General features: G+C 40.8%; 1 protein-coding gene and 2 long non-coding RNA genes across 3 annotated transcripts; all 3 read left to right on the top strand.

The window, feature by feature from the left end:
- Positions 1-614: 614 nt before the first annotated feature.
- Positions 615-1,231, top strand: LOC307027309. Its single transcript, XR_013804591.1, has 2 exons — positions 615-712; positions 1,102-1,231. It is a non-coding gene; the product is annotated as an uncharacterized lncRNA (long non-coding RNA).
- Positions 1,232-7,179: 5,948 nt separating this feature from the next.
- Positions 7,180-8,511, top strand: LOC307027311. Its single transcript, XR_013804592.1, has 4 exons — positions 7,180-7,193; positions 7,561-7,600; positions 8,294-8,327; positions 8,423-8,511. It is a non-coding gene; the product is annotated as an uncharacterized lncRNA (long non-coding RNA).
- Positions 8,512-8,685: 174 nt separating this feature from the next.
- LOC307027310 (uncharacterized protein) lies at positions 8,686-13,511 on the top strand (the record flags this gene model as incomplete). The annotated part of the gene is made up of 12 exons (XM_079695531.1): positions 8,686-8,698; positions 8,787-8,849; positions 8,975-9,037; positions 9,163-9,225; positions 9,351-9,422; positions 9,548-9,610; positions 9,736-9,798; positions 9,887-9,916; positions 10,014-10,197; positions 10,817-10,929; positions 11,852-12,026; positions 13,060-13,511. The coding sequence occupies 12 exons, from the start codon at positions 8,686-8,688 to the stop codon at positions 13,157-13,159; spliced, it is 1,002 nt and encodes a 333-aa protein (XP_079551657.1). The 3' UTR covers positions 13,160-13,511.
- Between the last annotated feature and the right edge of the window lie 704 nt (positions 13,512-14,215).

Here is a 14,215-nt window from a genome sequence, read left to right as displayed (position 1 = left end):
ATGATTACATGTCTCTTATTTAGCACAGTAGTATGATATCCGTGACATATGGATCTTAACAAAGTTCCGCTGTACATCCAGCGTACTGTATCTGACTTTATTTCACATGAGCTCCAGTGTGGAACCCCACTGCACCCCCTGGTGGATCAATGATCCATTGCAGCTGGCTTCATTATAATTACATTTATCTATCACGGGGGCGGTCTCAAGTCAAGCTGGAGGTTTTCCCTTGAGCGAGGGCAGATCACGTACCAATCACGGCCCTCGCGTTTCAAACTTTCTGAAATGAAGCGCTACATCTGTAAGAACTGTTACAGGATGTGTATTTTGTAAATGGTGTAACTTTGTATTTTATTCAATTTTTTATTCTAACAATTTTGTAACTTTAATACTTTTGTATGTGTAACGGAGTTAAAAAAATTGCGCATGCTTCTTAGTTGCTGCCTGCGGCTCTTTTTCTGCTGTAACAACGTACATTTCCCCTCTGTGGGACTAATAAAGGGATTCTGGTGTGTGTGTGTGTGTGTGTGTGTGTGTGTGTGTGTGTGTGTGTGTGTGTGTGTGTGTGTGTGTGTGTGTGTGTGTGTGTGTGTGTGTGTGTGTGTGTGTGTGTGTGTGTGTGTGTGTGTGTGTGTTCAGTGTGTTTCAGGTCACAGAGCAGAAGAAGCTGTGGAGATGTTGAAGACATTCTACAAGCAGCAGAATCCAAACGGTGAACAGAAACTCTTTTTCCCATTTCTCGTTCCTTTATATTTCTTGTTTACACTTTTTAGAAATAATTCAGCCGCATTCTCATATTTGATCTATTCACCATTTCTCTCATTGTTTCAACACCAATCCTCCTTTTTCTTCTTGTGTGTTGTTTTCATGATTTATTCATACATTTCTAAATGTATCTGAATAGAGTCTTTACCTTTCACTCTATATATAGCATGCATTATTATTATTTTAGTTATTATTAATTGCAATGTTTTTATTACGCAATCTCTTGTCTTGAATTTATTTTCTTTATGTATAATCACAATTTAAACATTTTATTTGTATTCTTTTATGTTCTGCTCTTCCTAATTATAACCGTATTATATGTTCTGTGTGTTTCAGCCCCGAAACCCAAAACAAGGAAGGAGTGACTGAGCTCTCCCGGAAATGTCAGCTGTAACATCAGTTTTCATTTCGAGTTTATTCACCTTTTTCATCTTCACTTTTGTTAAATAAATGTCATTATAAATTGTGTTTCATTGACTTCCTCAAACATTAGTGGCTGTTCCAACAATCTGCCAGCAGGGGGGGCAGTACTACTGTAACTCGTTAAACACACACACACACACACACACACACACACACACACACACACACACACACACACACACACACACACACACACACACACACACACAGTTTAATGTTAATAAGTTATAGTATGTTACACATCTCTCTTTCTCCCTCTATCTCTCTCTAACACACACACAGTGTTGGGGAAGTTACTTCCAAAATGTAATATATTACATATTACTTATTACTGTCTTTTGAAAGTAATAAGTTACATAAATATTACTGTCTCTGAAATGTAATAAGTTACACTACTTTCTAGCAAAAGAATGGCTAGGTATTTTAAATTCTAAAATGTAGTTTAGTGCAGCTCATTATGCATCCAGTGAAGGGCGATGTGATATAGCATAACAACTGTGTAGGCCCTTAAGGCTACTAACTTGTATTACACGGCTTAGTTGAATACTCGATTCTGATTGTAAATTCTTAACATGTGACACGTTGTTAATACAGCAGTACAGACCGCTGTCAAGGACTATAATGAAGGTTGCTAAGGAGGATCAAGAAAGAGAAAGGAAAAGAGGTTAAAAGACGGAGCGCTGGATGTCAGATAAATCACCAGAAGGCAGACAGGAAGTGAACAATAACAGGACACAGAATGGGCTCTGTAGTTTGTTTATGGCCATGTGCAGGCCCGGGTCCAGAACAAAATGACTCAGGGTGCCTCTGAGATTACAGGGGGCGCAGCAGTAGTAAGTTTACATGAGCAATAGTGGCCGGCAACAGCAATGCATTTTTTTTTTAAACTAAGCAAGTGAGAACATTTCAAGTGAGTTAAAAGTGCAATCCTGAAATATTTCATATAGTCCAAAGTGGGCTATGGCAAAGAAAAGCACAAAAGCTTCAAAACTGTACAGATAAAACAAATGAGAACATATCGTAAATCGAGGCAATTATGATTTGAACCAGCTCATGGTTTGAAATGGCAAACATTGAAAAGCAAAAGTATTATTAAAACCATGTAGCCTACTAAACCATCACTTTGGTCCCATCATATACTCTGGGAAGAGAATATTTACTGTGCTTGAAAACTGGTATCATATCATCATGTGAGGTTGACTTTGTGACCTGGAGAACCTTTCAGCTGCAACATCAGCTCGTTGATAATAAGCTTGGGATATGAGGTCGTTTTGTAGCCATTCGTGGTGAAGGCATCTGTGCTGTTGTATGCATTATTTTTGACCCAACATTTCTACAGGCACTATTTTCACATGAATATTCTAGCCATTGTCTATTTTTATACCACAAAATGACCGCCTTGTATAGATATACCTGGGCAGGCTCTGTTTCGTGTGGTACTTTACAGTAACTTTTGACAGATTGAGAATGTGGGCCTCTACAACATGTTTTCCTGGAATATGATCTGGTCGACATTCCAAGACATATCATGTGTCGTATTTTGTTTTTTTTAATTGCATATTTTTTTAAAGCTGATACAAAGACCGAAGGCAGAGTATCTTCTATCCTCAGGCTTTTTTGTTCCTATGTAGCTTACTGTAAATGGACTACAACTGTATTTGGTTGCACAACCCCGTGTCGTCCAATCACAATAAATTGACCTTGATCCTTGAACCTTGTCGATGCATTTGCAGTAACTGCTAAAAACAATGGGAAGGTTAAAGGTAGGTTAGGTAATTCACTTCAGAAACACTTGTTATATTCCATGGAATGCTCTCAACATCCCGATAGCAATGAATATATGAAATGCTTTGACAATAACATTTCATCTGTGGAAGCTGTGGCGCTGTAAAAAGCACGACCAATCATCTGAGCCGGCCCGGCTAAAGTAACTGGATGGCCTACCTGCCTGTCAGCCTTCCATCTGTGCACAAACTTATCTCGTGCCCTCATTGGTCATGTGCGCGTTCGTGTGTGTTGGAGGAGGGGCTCTGTGAGGAAGTCTGAAGAAAGAGGCAGATTTTTTTTCGGCTGCATACTTTCAAATTCTAGCGCACTCGAGCTGGTTTCTCCATTCTTACCTACGCTACCTTTAATTGATAGCTGTTTGATTGCTTTGTGAGAGAAGCTGTTTGAATCAATATTCTTCTAAATACAATAGATACAATGACCACAATGACCTCTCCATCTATCTATCTATCAATCTATCAATCTATCTCTCTATCTATAAGGAACCGCAGTAGACAAAAGGCGTTACTATAGCAACACGTCATGTTTACGCTGCATTTTCTATTCTGCTTTCTGTCGAGGGAATCGGAGCGCAGCTTACTTCCGGGTTTTAGGACGCGTCACTGCACCACTTGCATAGACTTCACAGCGGGCGGAACTTGTCATAAAGTCCGCGAAAATAAAGCCCACCCATTTAGAGGGAAGATATGATTGGTCAATTGTACTGTCATTTGACATTACTCTCTCGTTGAGTTCCTATAGCGGGCCCTCTGTGAATCTACAGAGGGACCAACAAGCTTTCCCGTCTTCACAGTAGGCTTGTTCGAGAAAAGCGAGACCTGCGCAGACCTGCGCAGTTTCGATCAACGTCTTGCTCGTGGGTTGCATGATGGTTAGTCATTTTGTCCGACTTGCTCTGGAGGCTCTTCTACATGAGACGTTGAAATCTCGCGGGACAAAGACGCCCGCAGCCTTGAGAGCGAGGCGCGTCGAGGCGGCGCAGTTCCTCTCCACGGGCTGCGGAAGCTAAAAGCTTGATGGGAAACGACTCGCTGGTATCTCGAGCTGAGCGCTCATTGGTGGTTTTTACCACGTGCTGCTGATGAAACTCTCCAATTGGCTCGGCAAAAGTTTGTTGGTGTTTTGTGTCAGTTTTACGTCGCCCCCTCCATTAACATTTTTCATCATTGTTCCACAATGTTTATCATCATGAAATTAATATCTATATATGTTATACTATACTTGCACTGCTTACCGTTTTCATACTTTATATATCTTAGCATATTCATACAAACTGTTCATACTGCTCACAGGCTGCTGTGTATATTCATACCTCTCACTGTTTATTCATCATTCACTTCATTCTATATTTTATTCTGTAGATTGTGTACATTACTTTTCACTTTACTGCTTGTTGCACTCCTGGTTGGAAGCTAAACTGCATTTCGTTGTCTCAGTACCTGTAATATGTGCAATAACAATAGAGTTTAATCTAATCTTGAGCAGGAACAAATGTATTTACTTAGTACATATCTGACATTAACGATTAAACACATGTGTGCATTCTTTATAAATGCAAACCGAGTCAAGCCGACTCCCTCACCTATATATAGCCCTGGTGTTTCTTTGTTCCTTTGTCAGTTCGTTATGTTTCATGTCGTGAGAGCCTGGACCTTTTGACTCCTGATACCTACCTTGAGATTTAGACCTTTTGCCAAGTGAGTTTTTGTGTTGCTGTACAACTTAGCTTTGGCTATTTAACTCCTTTACTATTTTTTGAAAGTGTGATTTAGTTTTTGTTATTAAAGAACATTCTATTTTTGGACAACTGTCTTCGAGTCCTGCTTTTGGGTCCTGTGTCCTGTGTCTCGGTTCATAACTGGGAGCGGACATTTGTGCAGGGAAAGTTTATAGAATTAAATCAAATTACATACCTGGCCACAAAATGACAAGAGGTAACAAACACTCCAACCAGCTTCACATGACACAGATTGTATAAAGTGAAATAAGTATATAATTTCCTGGCAGGAACTTTGTTTTTGAAGCGAGTGTCAGGTTCTCGAATAACAGTAACATAGCACAATACAGAGAACAAAAAAGTAAGATGAACCCAACCTGAGTTTCCCCCTAAATAAGACACAAAGCAGGTGTACTTGCTTGGATCCTGCAATATCCGCTTGGATTTACGTGTGAAGCCAGAGTTGCCAACTTTGGGTACCTGGCTGGAGTGAGATTTTGATATCATGGGTTTAATTACACATATGCGCACTAAATGACTGCTATCGTGTCAGTAGCAGGACCTTAGCATATATATAGGATATATATACAATATATACAAATACACAATATTGGACACAGACTATAACGTTTCATTCACTAATGAAATACAAACACCTGCATCATTTAGTTCCACATGAAACCTAAAAATAACATACAAACAAACAACAGAGGATATCATATTTACATATTCAACATTTACAAATACCCAGAGTGTCAGAAAGCATTTCATTTAGACGTGCCTTAAATACATTCAGAGAAATAAAAATGCTCAATTTCAATTTTGCCTGTAGACTGTTCCAAGCAAGTGGAGCTGCGCACACAAAAGCTGTCTTACCTAAGACAGTCCTTACTCTTGGCACATCTAACAACACTATATCCTGCGATCGCAGACAATAGCTGCTTGCGATAAGCAATTCATTGACTTATCGTACGATAAATACAAATAAACTATATAAATTGCCATTTACATTCTGATGTGACTGGCAGTTTGAAAGGGTGTACTTGAATTAGTATTATATATTATCATTATGTCAGTGGTCTGAAATGGTCATACAACGGTGCCGACAATATTATCGTTTATCGCAATAATCTCCGGGAAAATGTATCCAACAAAATTAATTATTGTGAGAGGCCTATACATGAAACACACAGACACAAACAAATCTACAGACTTACTCCAAACTGCCAAATATATTAATTAACACACTCTCACTCTCATATACTCTTTGACTCTATTTTGGCCTAATAGAACGATAAGCAGCAGACTTTTACTGGATCTTAGATCTGCGCAACCGGCTCCCACTGCTCTGCTGTCTGTTAACGTTGTTAAGAGTGGTGGGGGGGGGAGCAGGGCCGTATCCAGGATTTCCTAAATACCGTGGTCCAAACATGCTAGGGGGGTTTGGGCCCCCCCCCTCCGAGATTTTGGGGATTTTCATGATCTAGTTGGGTGCTTTTTAAGTCCTGTGGGGGGTCACAAATCGGATAATATATTGATTTCAAACCATGTCAGTGGGCTGCAGCATCAATTATTTTTGAAAGTGTAATGCATAAGAATCAGTTAAGTGTTACTATTAATGATCTGGACATGCAGAAGAGGCTAAAATGATCACAAAACATTTTCAACATTCAATTTCCATGTCTCTCTCCTTTCCCTAACCTGCACCCTCTCTTCCATCTTCTTGAGTCTCTCTGTCTTCTTCCTGTTCATTACTCTCTCTGTCCTCTACTCTTTCTCTTTGTTCAATCTCTCCCTCCTTGTTCACTTTTTGATCCTTCTCACTTGTCGCTCCTGCCAGTGAATTAAAAGCAATTCAGTAATTTAAACCAAAGTATAGCCTATAGCTGCAATATAAGTTAGTGTGCATGTTGTCGGACGTCCACTGACTAACGTAGAGCGTTCACACAGGATCTGCTGGTCATATGATGTCCTGATGAACAGAAACACAAGCAGCCCGCTGGACTCAGATCTCTAGATACCTCATCACTCCTCCGCTGCTCCGATACAAGTCCGGGGCTGCAGTGGAATAGTCCATTTAGCTTAGGAACCTTCCTAACCGAGTGAAATGACCCGGAAGTCTTGTTTTTGGCATGAAAATAGTTTGGGCAGCGTGAGAGCGTGAGATTGAGAGTGAAAGCGTGTGTCACACACCAGATGCGTGAGAGTTGGCAACCCTGATGAAACAGGTCCAGTGTGTACAGTATAGGAGGTTTAAAGTGACTACAGAAGAATGGTAGAGTTGAACACCTTATATCCTATTATTATTTTTCTCATTCTATCCCCCTATCATTTTAGAATTATTGTGCAAGGCGTATCTCATTCAGTTTTTTTGCCTTCTTGTTCTGAAAGAAAAAAACTGCTGATTCCAGTGGTGGGGGGGTAGTTACTCCCCAAGCTGTATTTAAGGAGAGAGGAGAGCACTTCATGAACCAAACTGTTCCAATGAGAGATCTTGCTGGTGAGTCTGTTTTTGTTGTTGCTGAGAAATTTAACATGCAACTATTTATTTTCATTTTAAGAATTTACTTCACTTTTTTTAACGATTGATTTTTAAATAATGTGATTTTTGTTGAATGTATGCTTAGATTGTAAATGTATTTAGTGTAAATGCTGCAATGCATTGGTATGATTTCTTTTATAGCTTTCAACCTTTACACACATTTTCGGCGCTAGTTAAAAGCTGTTTTCTAGTTCAAAGCTGTTTTCTTGTTAAAACTGAAATAAAATAGAAAGTTCATCTCACATTCTTATGATTTCAAGCAACTCCACTTATTTTGATAATGCTCATGTTGATTTAAATTCCTAATTTCAATCTTCCCTTACAGTTTGAAAGGTCCCTGATCCTCTGCAACCATGATCAAATTGGTAATGTTTGATTTTGGATTATATTTCCTTTCCTTCTATGTAGATTTACAAGTTCTGCATATACAGTATGTCATTTTTTTCCTTTTATTTAATTTTTTATTTGAGAGGGGCAATGCATATTGATGAACATTTAAAATAAATAATGCTTTAAAACGTAAACATGCCGGATTTTAGCTTTGAGCAAGGATGGTACAGTGGTGGTATGAATGTGGCTTTCTGTCAAACACCTTGATAGCTCTCTTGAACAGCTGTTCTATGGGTTTCAGGTTTGTGGCACAAGCAAACGACCAGTTTGTCAAACAGTATTTAATGTGGGATAGAATCATACAGTGGAGGTATGACTTTGCAGCATTGACAGTTAAGAAAGGTCTAATTTGTTCAAAATTGTGCAAGTTGAATTCAACTATTGGATACTTTCTTAATATGTTTCTTCAAAGTCAAGTTCGAGGCCAGTATGACTCTACTTGAAGTGGGGGACTAGTTATATTTCTGATCCGTTTAAAAACACATTCGATCCTTCGATTTTGACTGGTCGTTTACTGAACATCATGCATACTGTTTTTTTTACGTTTAACTGTAAGCAAATGTTGTTCATTGAACCTTGTCCAAAGCATTTGAGAGACAATATGAGATCATTTCAGTGTTCTTCCCATGTACAATAATAAACTTTACATTTTGTATTTTCTCCGATAGTTAAGTGTTGCCATTGTTGCCGCATTGTTCTTGGGTAGGTTAATTATAAAAATGACATGATCTTATTTGTATTTCACCCGAAATGTACAAAGTCACAGTTTGTAAAAATGTTCTCTTAACCTTTACCAGAAAGCCACCAGCTGTGTCCCGGTCCATTCGTACTTCCAGGAGTTCCAGTGGTGAAGCCAGGTAAGTCATTTGTTAACTATCACTATGGGCCCTGCCTGTACCTGTTTACTCTGCCATCGAATGAAGGGTCTGCTAACAAGCGACCAACAGAAAGGTTCATGTTAATGTTGTTTCACGTCACAAAGGCAGGCCACGTCCCGGTCCATTCGTACTTCCAGGAGTTCCAGGGGTGAAGCCAGGTAAGTCATTTGTTAACTATCACTATGGGCCCTGCCTGTACCTGTTTACTCTGCCATCGAATGAAGGGTCTGCTAACAAGCGACCAACAGAAAGGTTCATGTTAATGTTGTTTCACGTCACAAAGGCAGGCCACGTCCCGGTCCATTCGCACCTCCAGAAGTTCCAGGAGTTCCAGTGGTGAAGCCAGGTAAGTCATTTGTTAACTATCACTATGGGCCCTGCCTATACCTGTTCGCTCTGCCATCGAATGAAGGGTCTGCTAACAAGCGACCAACAGAAAGGTTCATGTTAATGTTGTTTCACGTCACAAAGGCAGGCCACGTCCCGGTCCATTCGCACCTCCAGAAGTTCCAGGAGTTCCAGTGGTGAAGCCAGGTAAGTCATTTGTTAACTATCACTATGGGCCCTGCCTGTACCTGTTCGCTCTGCCATCGCATGAAGGGTCTGCTAACAAGCGACCAACAGAAAGGTTCATGTTAATGTTGTTTCACGTCACAAAGGCAGGTCACGTCCCGGTCCATTCGCACCTCCAGAAGTTCCAGGAGTTCCAGTGGTGAAGCCAGGTAAGTCATTTGTTAACTATCACTATGGGCCCTGCCTGTACCTGTTCGCTCTGCCATCGCATGAAGGGTCTGCTAACAAGCGACCAACAGAAAGGTTCATGTTAATGTTGTTTCACGTCACAAAGGCAGGCCACGTCCCGGTCCATTCGCCCTTCCAGAAGGTCCAGAAGTTCCAGAAGTTCCAGTGGAGAAGCCAGGTAAGTCATTTGTTAACTATCACTATGGGCCCTGCCTGTACCTGTTCGCTCTGCCATCGAATGAAGGGTCTGCTAACAAGCGACCAACAGAAAGGTTCATGTTAATGTTGTTTCACGTCACCAAGGCAGGCCACGTCCCGGTCCATTCGCACTTCCAGAAGTTCCAGGAGTTCCAGTGGTGAAGCCAGGTAAGTCATTTGTTAACTATCACTATGGGCCCTGCCTATACCTGTTCGCTCTGCCATCGAATGAAGGGTCTGCTAACAAGCGACCAACAGAAAGGTTCATGTTAATGTTGTTTCACGTCACAAAGGCAGGCCACGTCCCGGTCCATTCGCACTTCCAGAAGTTCCAGGAGTTCCAGTGGTGAAGCCAGGTAAGTCATTTGTTAAACCATTCAGTGGCTCCTTTGTTAAGAGACATTTCTGACACTCTTAATTTTGTTTATTTTTTATTCTATTTAGAACGTCCCTGTGACTATCCCACCCACATTGGTAAGCAAATCATACCTATTAACACTTCACAAATCCCAACATGTGCTATTTCAGTCATGTTTTAAATGTATCGTTGCTTACCTATCTCATTTGAAAGGCCCTGGTCCAGAATGCTGGACTGACTGGTTTGACAGAGATGACCCCAGTGGATCTGGAGACTGGGAAACCTTTTCCAATCTTTACAAGGAGAACCCTGGAAAGATCTGCCCCAAACCACAGGCTATAGAGGCCACCACTCTCTCTGGACTCAGTGTGGCCACAGCAGGGGAGGTGATTTTTAAGTAAGTGCTGAATAAGTAGGAATCATTTGAATGTTTGATGTGATGGTTAATACTGTATTCCACTGGATGTGTTGCTTAAGTGTTGCTACTGCATATGTTTTTGTACCTGGTGACACCAAATTATATTCCCACATACTATTTTTGCTCTATTGACTAGCCATATACCTGGTAACCAATGAGTAAAGGGAATTAGTAGAGGGGGTTCAGTCAGTTGCCAGTCACAATTGTATAGTAATGGGTATATTTTAAATCAATTATCTTTCTCACAAGCCTTCAGTGTGTTATACTACGCACTAGTTAAAAAAAACGCTGGCTTTGTGAGGCTGTACTTAGGAACAGTGTTGAATTGATTGAAATGCTAATGTTGGCTTGCCAAAGTGATTACACTTATTCCTGCGGGGGACATGAATGTGTTTACTGAATGAAATTGCTATCCATCCAATCCGTTAAAACACTCAAAACCGCTCTTGTCAACTTCCTGTTGGCACTGGAGGAAAGGCCTAAAAAATAAGAAAGCATTTACCCTCCAGGGAACGGGAATGCATGTAGGGAATCCCCATGGCACCCAATCAACCTTTTTGGTAGATATTTCCATCTGGACTAAACTTTTTCTTTTCAGAAATGACGCCACTTCAGGATTCGTCTGCAGAAACTTTGATCAACCCAAAAACAAGAAGTGCAGTGACTACCGTGTTCGTTTCGGCTGCCATCCCCCTTTCTGTGGTGGAGGAGGTAAGAGCACACCACACTGTAAGCCTCATGTGTCAAACCCAAGGCCTGGGGGCCAAATCAGGCCCTTGGTGGATTTAATTTCGGCTCGCAGGATAATTTCTAATTACTATTAGATCTGGCCCGCCGGTATATTGCACGCACACCTTCACTCCATCCTGAGGGTCTCCTCAGCTCAGAGCCTGTAACGGAGGTGATCTCTGGGGCCATAGATCTCGGCCTCCGTTACGAATTGTGTAGCTTTGTTGGTGGCGAAATGTATGTAGTGTGTGCATCTGTCTGTGTTTTAGTTTGTCTGTCTCTGTTTGCTGGTTTTATGTTAAAAGTGTTCCCCTTCCCCCGTGTCTGTTGCTGTTGATTGTGTGCACCTGGTGCCCTGTGTTGTCTCCTCCCCCCCACACCTGTGTCTAATTGCTAATTAGTGGGTGTGTATTTAGGCTCTGTTTCCCTGTCTGTGTTGGCTGGTAGTGTGTGTGAGATCATTGTGGTGGCTGCAGGCTGTGCTCAAGGAAACAATAGCAGGATTGAAGCTGTGTGTCATTGTGTTCATGCTTTAATAAATGCCCACACCGGGTTATATTTGGGACGTTCTGCCTCTGCCTCCTTGCTTGGTCGGGCCGCTCAATTGTCAGCTTTACAGAGTCTGAGCCCAAACATTGATGAACTTGCACCCGAGATGAGATGCCAAGTATCTGGCTTGAACTAGCATCACAGAGCAGCACCCTGAGTTTAATGGATGTTTCCTTCTGCACTTTTTCTCTCACGACAACAGGGCATGTTTGGTTTTCTAAACTAAGACTAGTACCCATTTTTTTATTTTGGCCCACTGTGTATTTGAGTTTGACACCCTCTAAGCACTCTCTTGAGCATTCATTTAGAAGAGTTTTACAGCTTCGTCCTCTCACTCTTTTATTGCTCCTTGCAGTGTGCTGGACCAACTGGTTTGACCGTGACGATCCCAGTGGCACAGGGGACTGGGAGCATTTGAATAACCTGAGGAAAGAAAACCCAGGAAAGATCTGTGAATACCCTCTGAACATTGAGGTCGTTACCACTGACACGATGACCCCAGCCATTTCCACCGGGGAGAACTTCCATACGTAAGATGCCTCATTGAAATAATGCAAATGATCATTTAACCACATCCCAGGAATAAATCAGTACTTCTGAACATTACAAACTGCTTACAAGTCACCCACATGTAGCTACTGCCTGGAGCTACACCTATAACAGTGAATATAAACTCTGTACATGGACATTTCATTTACATTAGAAGACACGTCATTGTATGGGATATCTGAGATGTTTAATATTAGAAACAAAGTTCTACCTGACAACAAGAACAATTATGATAATTGTGATTGAATCTGAGATAACTTACACTAAAGTGAACTATCTAAACACTGAGAGAGTCCTTACCTCACTGAGCTGACGTTATAAGAGAGGACCCTCCTCCACCTGGGTGTAGAAACAGCTCTTTATATCCGTTAGCATAGCTAGCTAACCAGATGCTAACAACAACATTCCACGTTACCGCTCGCGCACTCACAAAAATGCGCTCGTGCCACACACACACAGAGCCGAGCTTGAATGAAACACAGAGACCCAGAAGTACTTGTACTGTATATCATATTATTTTGATGGCTTTACTGTATAATCAGTGTAAGAGATGAACAGATCGCCACTGGGCTCTCATCTAAACACACAGCCACGTAATGATAACAAAACAAAGGTCGGTGGTCATTGGTCAAGCAACACACCAATCAGAGAGCAGCAGTGAGCACACCTCAGACTGTTTTCTATTTGTATTCTTTATTTCTGATTTATTTCACACAAAAAACTTTTAGTGGAAACTTTTTCACTTATATGATTAAAAAAAAAACGGCAAAGTGGCAAGGCTTACCCGCCCTGCGTTGGGGGACCCATTTGGGGGGGCGCGAATGACCCTGGTTGTAGAGGTTTATTTGAACTAGCATCAATGTACTTAAATAATTGGGTTTATATCAGAGCTAAACATGAATTATGGTCGAAGCAACACATCCAATTAAAAATATGTTTTTGTTTGCTTTTAAAATTGGTTTGCTTCATATAACTATCGAACTGATTCATTTAATAATTGGTATTGTTTTTCAGCTTCAATCCGACTCAGGGATTTGTTTGCCTCAGGAAGGACCAGAAATCGGGCGAGTGCCGTGACTACAAAGTTCGCTTTGGGTGCCCGTGCAAGAATTAAGCTGCGACTCCACAGCAAGCATCCAACAAGAATATGAAGCTTGGATTGCTTTAAATGATGTCCTTTTCTCTTTACCTTTCTATATCTCACTTTGCCCGATGGAAGAAGTTGAATAGAGCTTTTTTACGGCAGACATGTAGCCTTAGCAGGAACAGGACCATGAAGCCTTATCAGCTGAGCTTTATATCAGAGTCTGTGTATACGCCTGTACGTTCGCCAACATGTCTTCTGAGTTCAAATGCCTCATGTCATGCTTTATCAGTTTTCTTTTCTTTTTCTGGTGATTATCAAATCATGGTCTTGTAATGTAGGAAACAAACCCGCAGCAATAAAACTGCTATTAATGAGCAAATCCCTTTTGTCATTAAGTTTGACTCATAACCACTCTGCATAGCTTATTAGCATCGTCGTCACATGCTAACATGAAGTTGTAATTTGCTGTGAATAATGCATATGGTGGGAACTGATATGATATGCAGACAGTATGTGCTCAACTGCATTTTAGCAGCAATGTGGGAATGTCCAAAAAAAGCAGTGAATCTGAATTTAATATTAACACACACACACACACACACACACACACACACACACACACACACACACACACACACACACACACACACACACACACAGTTTAATTAATATATTTCCTGCCTTTCTACAAATATATTAGGGACTATGGTGTCAATAAGATGAGTGTGCAGATTTATAGAATATAATTAAGGAAGGAATGAAACCCTCTTTAATGGTCACACATGCAGAGCACACAGCACACAGAGTGACATTTGTTCTCTGCTTTCAACCCATCTAGTATCCTATCCGTGAACCTGTTTTATCTTTTGGTGGACCTCACATCCCCGGGAAGATTTTTTTCTTTAAATTGAAGTTGAAAGCATCAATCTGGTGCACTTTGAGGGCAAAATGAAGAGATTTATGGATACAGCTCATATGAAACAGAACTGTATATATTTCAATACTCCAAAAATCATTAGAATATGCTCACAACCAATAACAAATATTTGATCAACTCCTCTCTCCTATCTGTATCTTATAGTC

Source organism: Notothenia rossii, assembly GCF_949606895.1.
Source record: "Notothenia rossii genome assembly, contig: scaffold_515, whole genome shotgun sequence".
NCBI lineage: Eukaryota > Metazoa > Chordata > Actinopteri > Perciformes > Nototheniidae > Notothenia > Notothenia rossii.
The sequence above is the reverse complement of the archived record's forward strand: the minus strand, read 5'-3'. Positions and strand labels throughout refer to the sequence as shown.